The following is a 17,032-nucleotide window of genomic DNA, read 5'->3' as shown; positions in this document are numbered from 1 at the left end:
AGAAACGCTGGAAAACGGCTTGCTCCGTTTGTACCAGACACCGAATGATGGAATACACTCCTCTTGACACTGATGGGCCATGCAGCCCTGTTCAAAATAATGTCCCTCCCTAGATTAATCTACGCCATGAAAAATACCCCCCCATGAATTACCGAAAAACATTTTTTTGCAGAATAGAAACCGAATTGAGAGACTTGATCTGGTGTTGGGAAACACACAGATAGCCCTTGAAAAGTTGCGGAAGGGAGTTATGAAGGGGGCTTGGCTGTTCCCGATGTCAAAACATAGCATTGGGCCACGCAGCTGGTGTGTGTGAATGAGTGGACCTTCAGCGACAGATAAGAATCAGCCTACAGGGTAGACAGAGAGGCCATGGGGCCAAGAGGATTCCCATCTGTCCCATATAATGTTATGTTATAATATTTATATAGCGCATGGCTGCCCTAGCAACGGGCGTCCCAGGGCTAACTGTCAAGCATAGTGGGGAGTCAGAAGAAATTTCAATGATTGGAGAAAAGGCAAGTCCTCACTTTCTTGTTAAAGATCCAGTGATCAGGGATGCTGCGAATAGGAAGAGGCAGGGAGCTCCAGGGGGCAGGTGCCAATGCCTTGAACAAGCAGCCACCCGCTCTGGCCCTCCCTATCCCCAGCACTCGCGCCAGATGCAGATTTGCTGATCGCAAGGCGTGGGTGAGTACATAGGGGGAGCACATAGCGCTCAAGTTCCCGGGGCAAAGGCCCGAAAAGATTTCATGGATGGTGCACAGAGCTTTGAAATGTGTTCTCTCTTCTGTGGGTAACCAGTGTAACCGGCAGAGGAGATTGGAACCATGACAATGTTTATGAAGAGCAAACAAGGCGCTAGCTGCAGCGTCTGGGCATGTTGGAGCCTTTTGATCACAGATTTTTGGATTACAAAAATAGCACATTAAAATAATCCAATCTGGCCATGACGGTAGACTGGATGATCAACTACCAAGTATGAGAATCAAAAAGACCTAGATTCGGCTTTAGGCCATGTAGCAGTCCGAAACAAGTGCCTGTCACTGATTTGGCATGGGCCTCAAAGGAAAGATTGTTGTCAACGCCATACTCCCAGGTTCTTAACAACAGGTTTGGGCAGGGAGTGTACACCAAGAGCAGGAGGCCACCACTGGTTGCCCCAGAGATGGGAGTCCCTGCCCACCAGGATGATTTCAGATTTGGTGGAGTTCAACTGCAGATAGTTGTTTGCCATCCAGTCAGAGATGGCAGTTAGATCTTCCTTCAATTTTGCTGAATCCTGGGAGGGGTTATTAGAAAAGGTGATCAGCAGCTGAGTGTCATCTGTGTATGACACCAGAGAAATATCCCAAGCTTTAGCCAACAAAGCCAATGGTCTGATTTAGACATTAAATAAAGTAGGACTCAATCCTGACCCCTTGGGGACACTGGAATATAACGGGTGGGTGCGGGAGGAAAAAGGAGGGATGATAACTTGAAAAGTCTGGTCGGCCAAAAAGGACGAGAACCAGGAGAGGGCCTTGTCATCGACACCGATTTCCAGAAGACCGATAGAGCACGATTTTATGGGAGACTGTGTCCAGGGCCACACGCAGATCAAACAAAATCAGTGCTGTGGTTCTGCACTGATCCAAAGAGGTCCGTAGCTGTTCTATAACTGCCAGCAGAGTGGACTTGGTACTGTGTCGTAGCTGAACACAGTTTTGAGATGTATCCAGGGTATACAGCCTTTACAACGAAACTTTTACAATGAACTACCATTACAACGCAACTTTTACAACGCAAACCATTACAACGCATAGCGCTGGGGGGCGCTCTAGGATAGGGAATAGGTTTAATGTACTATCCAACACCTTCCCTACTATCCACGGGGACTGGAGTTGGAATAGTAAATTAAACTATTTACTATCCAGCGCCCAAAAGCATTATGGGTTGTAATGGTATGCGTTGTAAAACTTGCAATGTAAAGGTAGGCGTTGTAAAAGTATGCGTTGTAACGTCATACATCCTGTATCCAGTGTCGAGTTGACTTCCTGATATTGAGTCAAAATATTGTTAAAATTTGATTCCATGATTTTGGATAGGAACAGGAGCATAGAAATTGGTTGAACGTTTTCAGGCTTGGACACGTCCAGCGTTGGATTTTTTCAACAGAGAAACAACTTTGGCGTGTTTCCATGGCTAAGGGATCGACGCCTAGGATAGGGACAGATTAACTCCACGCACTCAGGTAGGAGACACTGTTGGAATTTTATGAAGATGTAAGGTTTTTAGGGGTCATCTGGAGACCCTGATTTTACCTTAACAAATAGAGCTTCCAGAGCTTTAGGGTAAATGGGCGGGAAAGAGGAAAGGGAGTAGGTGTCAGAGCCCAAGGGCACATTCCTCCCCATGCAGCGAGAGGTATCTCCCAGGCAGAAACTACTGTAAATACGCTCAACCTTATTAATGAAAAATGTAGCCAGTACATTGTATTGCAGACTGGAGAATATGGTGCTGTCAGCGGCAGAAGGGGATTTTACCATAACCTTCAGAAGTGTAAATATAGCTTTGGTAGTGTTGCTAATAGTAGTGATCATGTTGGCATAGTGTCTGGCCCTAGCCGTGCGGACCAGTTTATGGTATGCTTTGATTGCACTTCTATACCGTACTCTAGCCCAAAGGTCGTTGGACCGTCCCCATGCTCCTTCTAGGACCTTACTGTTCTTCCTAGCTGGAGTTAAAGAATCATCAAACCAGACGTTAGCCAGTGCACTTTTGGGGTAGGTCAATTTGACCGGGATAAAGGCAGGGTAAAAAATCTGCCAACGCACATGCAAAAAGTAGTGAATGCATGGCATGCTGCCACCAGCACATGGGCTGGGGGTGGGGGGAACTAACAAGAATGACACCGCTGGTGGAGAGTAAACAATTGCAAAGGTTGGGCTCACTACACAGCCTAAACAAGTGGGAGTTGCTGGGGTTAGAGAATTTGGGGGAAATATGCCTGGGCCAGGCCTATTTCACGTTCATAACCTTGCAGCAGGAGTACGAACTGGGACCGGGAGAACGGCTGAGATACCTCCAACTAGACCACACCCTCAAAGGATACATTCAAGAGGGGACCTCCCTTTCGGATGCGTCTCCCCTGGAGGACAGGTTATTGACAGAACAATTACACTCCAAAGCCAATTCAATGATATACAAAAATATAATTAACAATTTGCCAGATCCTTTAGAGGGCCTGAGAGCTCAATGGGAACGAGCCCTGCTCTCACTAGAGAAAGATGAATGGATGGAAGCCATGTAAGGTCCGAGGGAGGTAGCAATCCATGGTAGATTTCGGTTGGGTCAGTTAAAGATCCTGCACAGGGTTTATTACCCCAGAACTATATTGCTCAGGATGCTATATTATGCTCACAAGACCTCTGTGATAAAATCGCAGGATATTTTCATACGAAAATAGCAGACATCTACTCGGCCCTTGATTCACAAAAGGCCTTAATGCCCCCTTCCTCTCCTGGTCCTGTTTTCCTCCCCTTTGAAGTTGATGTCCCTGCCACCACTGTGCGCCTATCTGTGTTTCCATCGCTTTCTGTACAGGAACTTGACTTGCTTTTAAGCAAGATGAGGTCAGGGTCTCCTTTAGATCCCTGTCCTCTTAAAGTTCTTAAGGATTGCAGAGATACCCTACTGCCCCCGCTCTTGGATATCATGAACAGAGCAATGAGGGATGGTATTTTTCCCGAGCAGTGGAAGAAAGCTGTAGTCAAGCCTCTTCTTAAGAAGCCCACACTAGACCCAGAGGTACTCAAGAACTTCCGCCCCATTTCCTTGCTCCCAGCCCCTGCCAAGATGCTGGAGACCCACCTAAACAAGCATCTGGCGATGTTCTTGGATACCTCGGGTCAGTTAGATCAGTCCCAACACGGCTTCATGAGAGCACACAGCATGGAGACGGCCCTGACGATAGTGCTTGACAACATCCGCACTGAGGTCGATCAGGGCCATACTTCCCTGCTGATCCTATTAGATCTGACAGCCTCCTTCGATACCCTGTCTCCCTCGGTTCTAACATCTCGTTTGAGGGAGATAGAGGTAGAGGGCGTGGCTTTGAGCTTGCTGGCCTCTTTCCTGAGTCAGAGGGAGCAGAGGGTTAAGCTGGGAGACTTTTTATCTCCTCCCACACCTGTGCAATGTGGGGTCCCTCAAGGGTCGGCATTAAGTCCGACCCAGTTCAACATCTATGTGGCCCCACTTGCCAGGTTGGTGAGATCGTATGGGATGCAGGTAGTCTCCTATGCTGATGATACACAGATCTTGGTGTCCCTCTCTCGCTCAGTGCACGCTCCCATTCATAACTTTAGAAGCTGTATGGAGGCGGTTGCTGAGTGGATGATTAACAATTCACTCAAACTGAATGGGGAGAAGACCGAAGTTCTGGTCTTTGGTGGAAACACCAACATCTGTACGGCCGAGTGGTGGCCTCCTTCGTTGGGAGTCTGCCCTACACCTACAGATTCTGCTAAGAATCTGGGAGTAATTATTGACCTGGATCTCTCAATGGCACAGCAGGTCAATAGAACAGTCGCTACCTGTTGGGGCATTATTACAATTCTTCGCAAAATTAAGCATTACTTGTCCCCGCAGGCTCGCAAGCAAGTCGTCGTTGCATTGGTGGGTTCGCGACTTGACTATTGTAATGCTCTTTATGCTGGTGCTAACAAAGGTCTTATGCAGCGCTTACAGACAGTCCAGAACGCGGCGGCCAAATTCGTACTGGATGCTCCTAGACTATCTTCCGCCAAGGCTGCCAGGAAAACTTTACACTGGCTCCCCATTGAGTCTAGGATTGAATTTAAGATTCTTTGTGTGACCTATGTAAGCATGGGCGGATTTTGCGAATTGCCAATCCGCGAACTTGCGTATTTACGGATTCGCAATCCGCAAAATCCGTGAATTTTTGCGAATTTGCGCATTTTTTGGCGTTTTTTGTGTTCGCAAGGATTTCTGCCAGTTCGCGAGGGTTGTGTACCAGTTCGCAATTGCGAACTTACTTGTCGGCTCGCAACGGCCGCGACTATGTTGTTTCTACGTCTGGTTCATCATCACAGGTTCACAGCACCCTCTGTTTCACCACTGCCACCCTCTGGTACACCCATGCCACCCTCTGGTACATCACTGCCACTCTCTGGTTGGTTTATCACTGTAGATTATGGGGGTGAAAAAAAGCAAGCACACCTGCCCTGCTTCAACTGACATGAATTAATTTGGGGTTGATTAATGTGTCACTGAATTTAAACTTCCAGTCTGGCTGGCACCTGCTTCCTTATCTGTAATTTGCTTTCTGTTGCAGTGCAATTTTTTTTCACAGGACCTTTGTGGCCTACTTGTAGCTATTCTCTGAGCCTGCTGTGAATGTCGGAGCAGGGTCATAGAATAGTTGCAAGTAGGCAACTGAACTCTGAGGGGGCCCCTCAGGAAGCACTACAGGGAATGGTTACTAATGATAAGATTGAACTTTTGCACCTTCTGAGTGCTTTCAGTTTTGTCTGTAATTGCTTTCTGTTGCAGTGTAATTTTTTTAACAGGACCTTTGTTGTATACTTGTAGCTATTCTCTGAGCCTGCTGTGAGGGTCAGAGCAGGGTCATAGAATAGTTGCAAGTAGGCAAATGAACTCTGAAAAAATCCAAATATCCAGCAGCATCCACAAAAAGTAATCCTTGTTGGAGTTGGAGACTGTGGGACACTTCCTTCCTCCCACCACCCCCCCCCCCCCCAAAATGGACTCCTTGCAAAGAAAAAGTGCAGGCAAATGTCAACCTGAGGAGTTATTCTGATAAAAATCATAATTTTCAAGGTTTATGCTGCCTGCTGGTGGATTTCTTGTGCGAAATTGCAAATTTTGCAATCTCGCAATTGCGAGATTGTCGCTGCCCGCCGCATCTACGTGTTCGCAAGTGTTTACTCCCGCGAAATTGTATAGTATTCTAGTTGGCAAGTGCGACCAAGCAAAAAATCCGCTTCGCACGGATTTTACGAATTTTCGGCAAGTTCGCGAGAGTTCGCGGATTGCGAATTTGCCGAAAATCCGCAAAATCCGCGAGCGGAACGGATTTTACGCCCATGCTTAGACCTATGGGACGCTTACCGGTAATGGGGCTGAGGACGTGAGGAAACTGTTGCATCCATATGTACCGGAGAGAGCTCTCCGTTCCTCAACCAAGAGTCTGCTGGTGGTTCCCCGCGTTCATAGAACCAAATGGGGGGGGGGGGGCGTTTTCAACAGTAGCCCCCAAACTGTGGAACAGCCTTCCTCTCGAAATTAAAGCCCAACCGTCAGTCCAGAACTTTCGGAAAACCCTAAAAACATGGCTGTTCTCCAAGGCGTATCCGTAGTGCTGGTTAACTGGTTATTTTGATCTCTTTTTAGGCGCCTTGATGCTTCCGGGCTTAGTAGCGCATTACAAGACTCCTTTCATTTCATTTCATTCATTTTCATTTCATTTCATGGGACACAGTGAAACATGGCTGTGCCACAGACGATGCGGGCAGGAAGGGGACTGTTTTGCGAATGCCCAAAGATACAGGCCTATTGAAAGGACATTGGGAAAAGAATGGCCAGGGTGATGGGGGTGGAATTTTCAATAAATCCAAAGTGGATTCTCTTGCTGATCCCGAATGAGCAACCTTGGCCCAAATACATGACACAATAGCTCAAAGTAGCAGCAGTGGTGTCCAAATGCAAAATGTTCAAACAATGGGGAACGGTGGGCCCTACGGGACTGGGCCTCTGACCTAAACTGGTGTCAACAGGCGGTACACGCAATTTACTTGAGTAGAGGGTGCCCGAATAAATGTGAGAAAATCTGGGTGAACTGGAAAGCTTATAGAGGCACGTAGGGGTAGGCAAACTGGGGTGGGGAGGGTCACTGGATAACATTCACTGTAGAATGCCGAACTGAATGGTATATGTTGGAACATGTAGCCTGTAACTTTGACTACTCAATACGTGATTAAAAAGTTTATTACTGAGTATGTTTAATAAAAAGAGTTTTAAAAAACACTCTCTCAATCATATGGTGTGTATGTTAGGCTGTAACTTTTTTTTTTCATTGTTGTTGCTTTAGCTGGAGTTGGACAAGAAATATGCCAATCAGACCTGTGGCCTTTGTGGAGATTTTAATGGCATTTCTACCTACAATGAATTTGTTTCCAATGGTAAGACTTTTAATAATTGATTATCACTAGTAGACCTAATTCTGGGTGGTAGCTTCTAAATGCTTTGATGACGGAGCTTCAGTCAGCTAAATTCATAAGACGTTCTAGCCTGGTACTAGCATAGGAACACATTTTAAGGAAGTAGCAACACACAATTATTGGGCTGTGGCATACATTTTTTGTAACCTGTTTTTCAGTTTGATGCAAACTACATTCATATTTAGCTAGCACATGACCAATCAGATTTAACATAATGCACATCCTCTGTGTGATGCGTTTTGACTGTTCCACCGATCCATGTCCACCTTCAGTAAGTCCCTATCTCTTGACTCCAGGCAGGTGTAGGTACCAAACCTCCCATGTGGATGTTGCTGAAGTAAACTTTAAGATGGTGCTTCTCACCCCGCCTACTCTATATCATAATACTGCCTTTATCTGTCCCCTTAATCTGTCAAACACTTTTGGGGTAGCCTCTGCTGGTGTAAACCACTCTCTCTGCCTTCATGCACATATCGATGCCGGTGAAGCATTGCCACTAAGATGGCAACTGGGGCCTACACCACAGAATAGCAATGTCCCTCTTTGCTAGCATGAATCCTAAGTTATACAACAGGAGGTGAGCATATGTAAGGTCACAATCTCAAGAGAACAAGAGATGAGCTTGCATAAGTTCAGCATTGCACAGACTCCCAATAGAATAAACTGCATCGTTGTAGAGATAGATAGCTTCTATTTCTTTGATAATGATGGCATAGTATCCGGCGATAAGGGGGGAGTCGCAGAGGGTGCGCATAAATGTACCTTTGCCCACCCCACATCGAAAACATTGTGGGCTCAGAGCCATACCTATTTGGCATAGTCAGCTTCTATTGTAGTAGGTCCTATGCATGATTTTCATTGTATTAGTCTCAGTTTGGACTTAATGGAAACTTCTTTAGGCTGCATGAGGGCAACCACCCAATCCATATTCTCTATGAGGTCTGTCTCATTCCAAGGTTTACCTGAGTTTTATGAATGTGCCAGGCTTATAATTTATCATAGTACAATATGTTTGGGAGATCACTTCACTGTTCATCTTACCTCCTAGTATCCTATTTCGCAAAGGACTACTATCAGGAACCATCTTCAAAACTATTTTTTTTGCTTGCACAGCTTGATGAAGTTTCAGGAACCTATATTTCTGCGCAGGGCTTGGATCATATGTTTGCTGTTGGACTTTGATTGTTTTCACCTACTCACATCTATTATTCCTCATTCCTCCTATTATGGACATGCCTATGGAGTTCAATTGACAAACTCCAGTCAACTTTCCGACCTTTTTAACATGTCCCTCTTCCACAGTGCTGTTTTCTTGGTCACCTTTCCCTGCCAACCCAAGTGCCTAGTAGCCTAGTCCCAGACATCAAACGTTGTCCTGGGGTTAGAGGGGGTTGCAGCAAACGCCACCTTCTCTTTTTTCTATATAACTATAAATGTTTATGCTCTCTTCCAATCCCAACCACACCAGTCTTGTGGTCGGGTCAAGTCTCAGAGTCAACCCTCATTCGCTATTATTGTGCAGCTGTGTTGCCCACCAATTCTCCCCAATATCCCAGGAATTCTGAGCTTTCAGGGCTCCCTGGACAGTTGCTCTTCCCAGCTGGCCTGACAACGGTGGCAATTCATTCCCCTGAATGCAGTCTATGGGCATCTGGGAACTAACCGTGCCCCTTCTCTTGCGGTCGACGTTACACTCCATGTCCGCAACCCCAGGAGAATCTCGGCCCCTATGGTCCGCGAGGTGGTACGCTCTGAGGACCTCTCCGGTATCCAGGTCAACTGGAGTAAATCCATTCTTTTTCCTCTTATGGACACAACTGTCCCCTTTACTTCTGACTATCCGTTTGTATGGGCATTGGGGCCTACCAGATACCTTGGAATATGGCTTAGCAGGGATGTGGACGAGCTCTGGAAGTCTAATTTTGGCCGTGCTGTGGACTGGTTGGAGTCCAAAGTCCAGCTCTGGCCGCGACTGCCTCTTTCTCTGGCGGGCCGCATAGCCATTGTCAAGATGGTTGTGCTCTCGAAGTTTTTGTATTTATTCGTGAACGTACCAATACCCCTCACAGCTCACTTTTTTCACAGACTCTGCTCTCTCATTATGAACCTTGTCTGGGCAGGACGGCAACCTAGAATCGCATATAACATACTCACTCTTTCTCTGTCTTGGGGTGGTCTGGGTGCCCCGGATTTCAAACTTCATGCCCTCAGCGCCCAAGCTAACTTCCTTCACTTCTGGCTACACCCGACGCCTTTCCAGCCACATGTGGCTGTGGAGCCAGATCTCGCAGCCCCCTGGCTATTTTCGACTGCTCGTTTTGCCCAGGCAAAAACCCCACACGGCGAGATGGACACAGTGGAGACTTTGCGATGGGCCTGGGATGGGCTCCGGAGATATTCTGGTTTTCGTCTGCTCTCTGCAAATGCCTTGCCCATTGCACATAACCTGACATTTCCCCCCTGTAGATGGCTGGGATGGTCAAATACGCAACCCGCCTGGGGCTTTCCACGGTGTCCGGCCTCTATCCTAGCAACACTTTTTTTTTCTCTGGAGTCAGAGTCCGGTCCCATGGACTCTTTTACCAACTGAGAGCTCTGTAGGAAGCTTCACTAAACGTTCCCCCAGCCCCCTCCCCTTGATGGCTGGCCTCTACTTTCTTTATATTTCCTCCTCCCCTCACAAACTGGTCACCACAATCTACGCCATTATGCTTGCGGACTCCACTATTTTCACTGACCGCGCCCGCCCGGCGTGGAGTGAAGACCTGGGTGCTGATCTCTCTCAGGAGGACTGGCTGTACTGCTGTAATCAGATCAAACGCCTATCCCCAAACTATTGTTTGCGCCTCATACATTTTAAATATTTGCATAGATTAAACCGCTCCCCTGCTCAACTGCACAAAATGGGCCTCACCCCCAGCGACAGATGCTAGGGTTGCTCAGCTACTGTGGCATTCTTCTCCCACCTCGCCTGGCTGTGCACCAAAGTCTCAGCCTACTAGCGCGACGTGTGCGCCTCTATTAATGAGATTACCGTGACGCCTGTTGCTTCGGACCCACTGCTCTGCCTCCTTGGCTTTTTGAAATTCTGTCCAGACGCCACTAGCCAGCTGACTGTGATGCTTCTCTTCCTCGCAAGGCGCAGGGTCTCCAAGTGCTGGGGCCGCAGATATGTGCCCAAGGTTAGCGCTTGGCTCGAGGATGCTTTCCGCTGTCAGAAGCTGCTTTCCGAATTCTGGGAATTGGTGCCGGCCACTTGCCGACTGATCTACATCTGGGGTCTCATCTCCAGCGACAAGATGCTTTACCCTCTGCGGCCTCTGCCGCGCTCCCCACCGGCTCGCCACCTGTGGCGTGAGGTGACACCCCCCTACCTGCACACTCTCCTGAAACCCCGCACCCTCTTCAGTCCGTATGGGGCCCCCCGGGTGTTCCTCTTTGCCCCTCTGCCTTCTCCCCACATTTCTCTTTCTGTGTTATATAATGGGCTTCTTGCATATAATGATTCATGTACTGTATCCCATAACTGTGATTTAAATCTGTGATTGTGGACTTCCCACCTGCATATACTGTATCATGAAGTGCAATTTATTTTTCCTCAATAAAGGTTTTTTAAAAAACGGTGCCCCTTCTCTGGGTCCACTACCCACCCCACCCCACTTGAAGGACACCTGGGTCATGGGTAGGAGAACGTTCTGCCCCTGTACCTGAGTTATCTGAGCGGCCTGAGTTACCCTACTTACCTGGCCGGTGTACTGCTCTGGGGAAACCAACCTTTCCACTACAATGGTCTGATTGTCCCAGGTGTCCCTCAGAGCAGTGACTGGGACCCCATTCACCTTGACTTGATGGAAGTGATGACTTTCACCCTCAGGGATCACAAGTGTACTCTCTGAGTCTATCTCCTAACTAAGGGAGACTAGGTATGTTCTAACACCTGCTCCTGGGGACTACCTCTACCGGAGACCACATGGGCCACTCCTTTAGAGCTGTCGTCAGTGGGTGGGTTCTTGGTACAGGTCAGGCCCCCTTGCTTATTTCCCAACTGGAGACCATCAAAGCACCAGGTTGGAAATGGGGCACCTTGTTCCACCACCTACTACAGCCCTTCCTTCTAACGTTGGAAGGAATATGGGAACCTTTTCCTCCCTCCCTTTTCTGCGACCTGTCTTGTTCACTGTCGGCCTCCCCCTCACTCTTTCAGAGGTAACCTGAACCACCCTCCTCAGGATCATTCCCATGTACCTTTGTGTGGACCCTGGTGCTGACCCAGTTGTCTATACCTCATTAGCAAGTTACCTGGGGGTCAAAGAGGGTATTATCCACAAAGTGTTGGCGCAGCTCTGCAAAACAACATGTGCTCTCTGACAATCAAATTGTATGCCTCTTGTAATCACTCACTTCACTGCCTTTCCCCCACCCATCCAGTACTTTGCAAAAACGATCACACAATCCACCCAGGCCTGTTGGATCAGCTTCTGGCTGCCCCTAAACGTTTAATGATCCCTCTCAAGGGTGAGCTCAAATATCCAGGCCAGGGCCTCCTTCATGACCTTCATTTACCTAGGGCCAGCAAGGTATCCTTCCCTTAATTAGGACTATGTCTCCAGAGACTGACCCCCCCCCAATCTTGAGGGACCCTATTAATTTCCAGTACAACCTAATAGGCTTCAAACCAGTTGTCTATGTCATCCCCAACAACAAATTTAAGTACTCTAGGGATGGGGACTTGCAGCAGAGTGCAATGTGGATATGCTACCGCTATTTCTGCTTGACTCTGAGGATTGTTTTAGCTTTAGATCCAACTCATTGAAAGTCAGTGCATGAGCCCACAACCATTACTTCTCCTCCAGAGCAAGCTGTTTCTCTTGCAGGGCTAGCGCTCTCTCTGCCCCCACCAGCCAGTTCCAGCTGGGCCATCTGCAGCTGGCGCTCCCCTTCAGCTTTCCTGTCTCACAGGTCCTTAGTGGGATGCGGGGGAGACACACATTACTTCCTGTGCTGTGCTGGACAGTAGGGCACCTCACTCATGTGGGTCTCCTCCTACCCTCTGGTTTTGGAGCCAAGAGAAACAGAAGCTCTTTTCTTTCCAGCAATGAGCTGTTGCAGAGTAGTACCATTCAGCCTCTATTTCCTCCTCCTCCTCCTCCTCCTCATCCACTTCATCATCCTCATCAGCATCCTCCTGTGTAGCAGCTTGCATTCTGCAGACCTCCTCCTAGGCACCAAGTCCTGATCCACACATTTGAATACCAATGTGAGAAACATGGTTGTTGGTTGAATGGGGTTGGTGACCCCTGTCCAAGAAATATTCACAAAACCAGTCAGGGTGAATCAAAAAAGCCTCTAAATTCAGCTGTGCTTATCCCTCTGGTAGCTGGCACAAAAGCAGTCAGACTTAACTTAGAGGCAATGTGTAAGTATTTATGCAGCACACAAACAGGAATAAAGCAAAAACACAACAAAAGAAAATTCCCAGACCAATTTAGAAAAATAGAGAAAAATGTGATACATTATTTGACACTAAATGACAGTAATCCAATTAGAGTCAGTTCAGCCCTCTCATTCCTCAAGTTCCGATGAGGAGTGGATGGGGGCAAGGAGCTCAAAGGGAAATATATTGACATTTTTCCAGTTACTGAGCCATCTTAAATCGAATATGGGCTTTCCTGAAGAGGAGGCTCAGAGCACGTCTGGAGGTTCTTTGCTTTGTCAGTTTCAGAATGCTGTCATGGTGGGTGTAACCGCCATCCTTCATCCATGAGGTGTTGAAGACTGAGTGGAAGGACCAAAATCAGATCATACTTCCCTGCCTCATGGCCAAACTGTACCCTCTGCAGGACATGTGCATGGAATTTCCTGACTCGATTCCCATCAATTAATTTGTTGTTAGTCTGGTGGGGAGGACCTCATTGGCCGAGCATGCTGTTATTAAGGGTCCTGTCGATAATAAGGTTGATGCATAGCTCAGGAACATTTACCCAGGTTCTCATATGGCCCTGCGTGCTGGTATTTATGGGACGTATGTTGCTCAATCCCTCATTTCTGATGTCAAGGCTCTGTATCAGTCTCTGGATGATACATCGGACTGTTCTGGGCTTTTGGATAATATTGAGTGCAGGTGGAGTTTTTTTCGGATGTGGTGCGGGCCTCTGCTCTTTTGGCTGGGGCTTGTGTTGCAGCGCACCGCAATCTGGTTTTGAAGGATTGGTAAATGGATGCTGCTCAGAAGGCCTCTGCCCTGCGTTTGTCTTTTCAAGGAACTATGATGTTTGGGGAAGAGTAGGAGTACAAGTTGCACACACGTTTTAAGGAAAAGAAGACTTCCTCCTCCTTGAAGCAGTCCTCAGCTGATAAAGGGGCTTCGCAAAACTAAATCCCCCTTTTGTTAGCCTTCTAGAAGGCAGTTTTATAGGAGTCAAGGTAGGTTTTCTCTTGGCCTGGGTCGAGACTGGAGGGCAAAGTCTCCCCAGCCTAAACCTCTCTCCTGACTGTATGATGGATGAACCAGTAATGCTGCTAGGAGGGCGGATTCAACACTTTCTTTCTACCTGGGCGCAGTCTTATTCAGATATGTGGATGTTGGACATTGTGCATCAGTGGTACCGCATCGAACTCCCGGTGCCTACTCTAGATTCAGGGGTTCGTCCGACTCAATGGTCTCCCAGCCAGATGAAGTGGACCGAGTTGTCCCTAGGCATTGGGTCACACTTGCAGAAAAGGGCCATTCAGGTGATGCCTACTCAGGAGAGGGGGTTGGGGTTTCCTTACATAATCTTTTAGGCGGCCAAGTTTACAGGGGTATTCTGTCCGGTGCTGGAATTGAAGGCTGAACAAATTTATTGTCCGCCTGTCCTTCAAGATGGAGACTCTGCAATGGGTGATCCAGTTGGTTCTCCCGGGTCATTTCATGTGCACCCTGGATCTGCAAGACGCTTACTATCATGTCCCAACACATCCCAGCTGTCGCAGGTTCCTGAGGTTTTGCAGTCACAGAACTCAATTTCACTTTCATGTCCTGCCCTTTGGCCGTTGTTCTGCCCCAAGGTATTTCAATAAGGTTGTAGCACCGTTGGTAGTTTCCTTGCATCTCCGGGGTATCCTCTTCTACCCTTACCTCGATGATTGGCTGATCCATGCTCCATCTTGGGATGAGCTGCTGATCGATCTGGGTACGGTGTGTTTAGCTTTGAAAGATCATGGGTTTTTGCTGAACCTTCCGAAGTGTCAACTGATACCCTCAAACGACTTGATGTTTAAAGGAGCCAGGTTTCGCACAGGTCTGGACAGAGTGTTCTTGCTGGAACCCCGGGCTGTGACCTTGAGTTCCCTTGCTTGGAGGGTCTTGAGGGGGATTTCATTTTTAGTTTGGCTCTGGTTGGGGCTTCTGGGGCTCATGGCTGCAGCAGTGTTCACGGTGCCTTTGGCACGTTTTCATCTCCGGCCTCTGTGGGTCCATCTGCTGGCCTGTTGGGATCCTTTGTCTCGGGCCGCGACTTTATGGTTACTGTATATCCATCCCTCTTCTCTGCACTGTGCTGGTGGACAGTGTCAGACAATCTTTACCGTTGGATGCTATTGCAGCCCTCTCCTCCTGTGTCCTGACTACAGATGCCAGTACTTTTGGGTGGAGGGCAATGTTGGGGGTCTGGCTTTATGCAGGGTTGTTAGTCTCCCAGGAGGTGAGGCTTTCATCCAATTGGAGGGCGTTCATGGGTGTCTCCAGAGTGGTCATGGGTTTCTGTCGGTTGTTGTTGGGAAGGATTGTGATCGTCAGATCCGACAACCTCAGTCATTCCCCCGCCTCCCAGGAGTTGTCTCTGACCTGGTAGGTCTTTCGACAGGTGTGGGGAAGGTTTGGTCTTCCTTTCTCTACATGTTTGCTTCCTGGCAAAATGATCAGCTTCCTCAGTTTTGTTCCAGGGTTCATCAGGTAGTGATTTGGGGGTGGATTCTCTGACCATTCTTTGGCCATCCCACCTGTTCTATACCTTCCCACCCATTGCTCTGATCCCCCGGTTCTTTGCTCACCTGATGCAGGAGTCTTGGGAGGTGGCGGTTGTGGTGCACTTTTGACCTCGGTATTGGTTCCCCACTCAGTGGCTCTTGGCAGTTCAGGGGTCATGGTTGATCCCCTGCTTTCCTTGTCCCCTGAGACAGTTCCAATGTTGCCCTGTATGTGGCAGTCATGTGGAGGTTGAGAGGCGGGGAAGGCAGCGTATGTGATTCCCGAGCATTTAGCTGTGGCCACTCAGCAGTCTCTGAGGCCTTCGACCCTCCATTCCTATGGGAGACAGACATTGGGGGTATTTGCAGCTCTAATGTTGTGCTTTTGAATTGCCCCCCCTGGAGTGTTCTCAGGTGGAGGAGTCGCAGTTTCTCCGGAAGAGTTCGAGAAGCATTTGGCTGATTCGACCTTGCAGGCTCAGTGGGCTTCAATTAAGGCATTTTTTTCCCATTGGGGAAATGTAGTGTATTTGGACGATTTGGTTTCCAGGTTGCTGAGGGGGTTTTCTTTGTCCCATTCTTTAGTGCGGTCCCTGTTCCCCTTGTGAGACCTCCCTCCTGTGTTACATGCTTTGTTTGCAGCTCCTTTTGAGCCATTGGATGTGGTGGACATCAAGTTTGTCACGTTGAATGTGTGTTTTTTTTATTTGTCATTACTTTGGCCAGGCGCCTTGGTGAGTTGGGGGCTCTGATGGCGCGGGAACCCTTACTGTCTTTTCCTGAGAATGGGGTGGTCTTGCGTTTGGGTTCCTCTTTTTTCCCGAAGGTGCCTTCACAGTTTCATCATTCACAAGAAGTGGTTTTGTCTGCTTTGAGGATGAGTCAGGTGTCTGGGAATGATCTTCCTTGGTCGTTGCTGGATGTCAGTTGGGTTTAGCGTGTCTATCTGGATCGGACTCGTCCTTTCCGGAAGTCGGACTCCCTGTTTGTGTCCTTTGGGGTCTCCTCTCCTGGGGGGAAGACCTCTTCTTTGTCCATTGGCCCCTGGTTGAAGCAGGCCATTGAGTTGGCTTGCTCCCTTTCAGATTCCCCTCATCCGTTGGTGGTACAGGAGTTTTCTACTTGTCGGATGGCAGCCTCCTCGGCTGAGGTACAAGGGTTTTCCTGCCTGAAACTTTTAGGGCTGCTACTTGGGCATCCTCTAACACGTTTGTGAGGCATTATCGGATCCAGAATTTGCTGGATCATGATGCTAATTTTGGGTTAGGGGTGCTGCAGGCTGTAGGCTCCTGACTTATTACTTCTGAGTTCCAATAAATCACTTGGTGATGCTGTCTTCCTTGTGTACTGGTGGTTTGTTTTTGATGAATGCCAGTGGTGTTGCTTGGGTATTCTCACTTGTAATGAATGGGATGAGGACGGGAGAGTCCTGGGGGTAATGCCCTATTACTTACCAGTAATCTTCATTACTCCTGTTCTCGTTGTCTTCGTTCCATTCATTACTTCCGTCTCTCCCTCCCGGACGGGTGGCCTTCATTTGGGGCTTGGTAGTTCAGAGGGAATGAATGCTGGGTAAGAACACTTGTGTGCTTCCGGTGGGAGGGGTTTGGGTAGGGGTCCGGCATCCCTTCATTCTTTTTTCTGTCTGTGAGATAGGGTTAACTCAAACATAATGAATGGAACGAGGACAAAGGCACCAGGAGTAATGAAGATTACCAGTAAGTAATAGGGCCTTAAGTAATTCTTTGTTGGAGCACTGCACCAACGGTAAAAATGTTTGGTAACCCACTTACCACACTATTTACAGTAGCACTCGATTTAAATACTGGGCTCAAACCTTG

At 48.1% G+C, this 17,032-nt stretch overlaps 1 protein-coding gene across 1 annotated transcript in view; it reads left to right on the top strand.

Annotated features, from left to right (window-relative positions):
• The window catches only part of LOC144823882 (mucin-5AC-like), a 663,881-nt gene that overhangs the window by 29,947 nt on the left and 616,902 nt on the right, over positions 1 to 17,032 (top strand). The window contains exon 3 of the mRNA XM_078682770.1: positions 7,115 to 7,205. Within this exon, the coding sequence (XP_078538896.1) occupies positions 7,115 to 7,205 (91 nt within the window). The remainder of the gene's footprint in view (positions 1 to 7,114; positions 7,206 to 17,032) is intronic.

The sequence above is a fragment of the Lissotriton helveticus genome, chromosome 3_1, assembly GCF_964261635.1.
Source record: "Lissotriton helveticus chromosome 3_1, aLisHel1.1, whole genome shotgun sequence".
Lineage (NCBI taxonomy): Eukaryota > Metazoa > Chordata > Amphibia > Caudata > Salamandridae > Lissotriton > Lissotriton helveticus.
The sequence above is the reverse complement of the archived record's forward strand: the minus strand, read 5'-3'. Positions and strand labels throughout refer to the sequence as shown.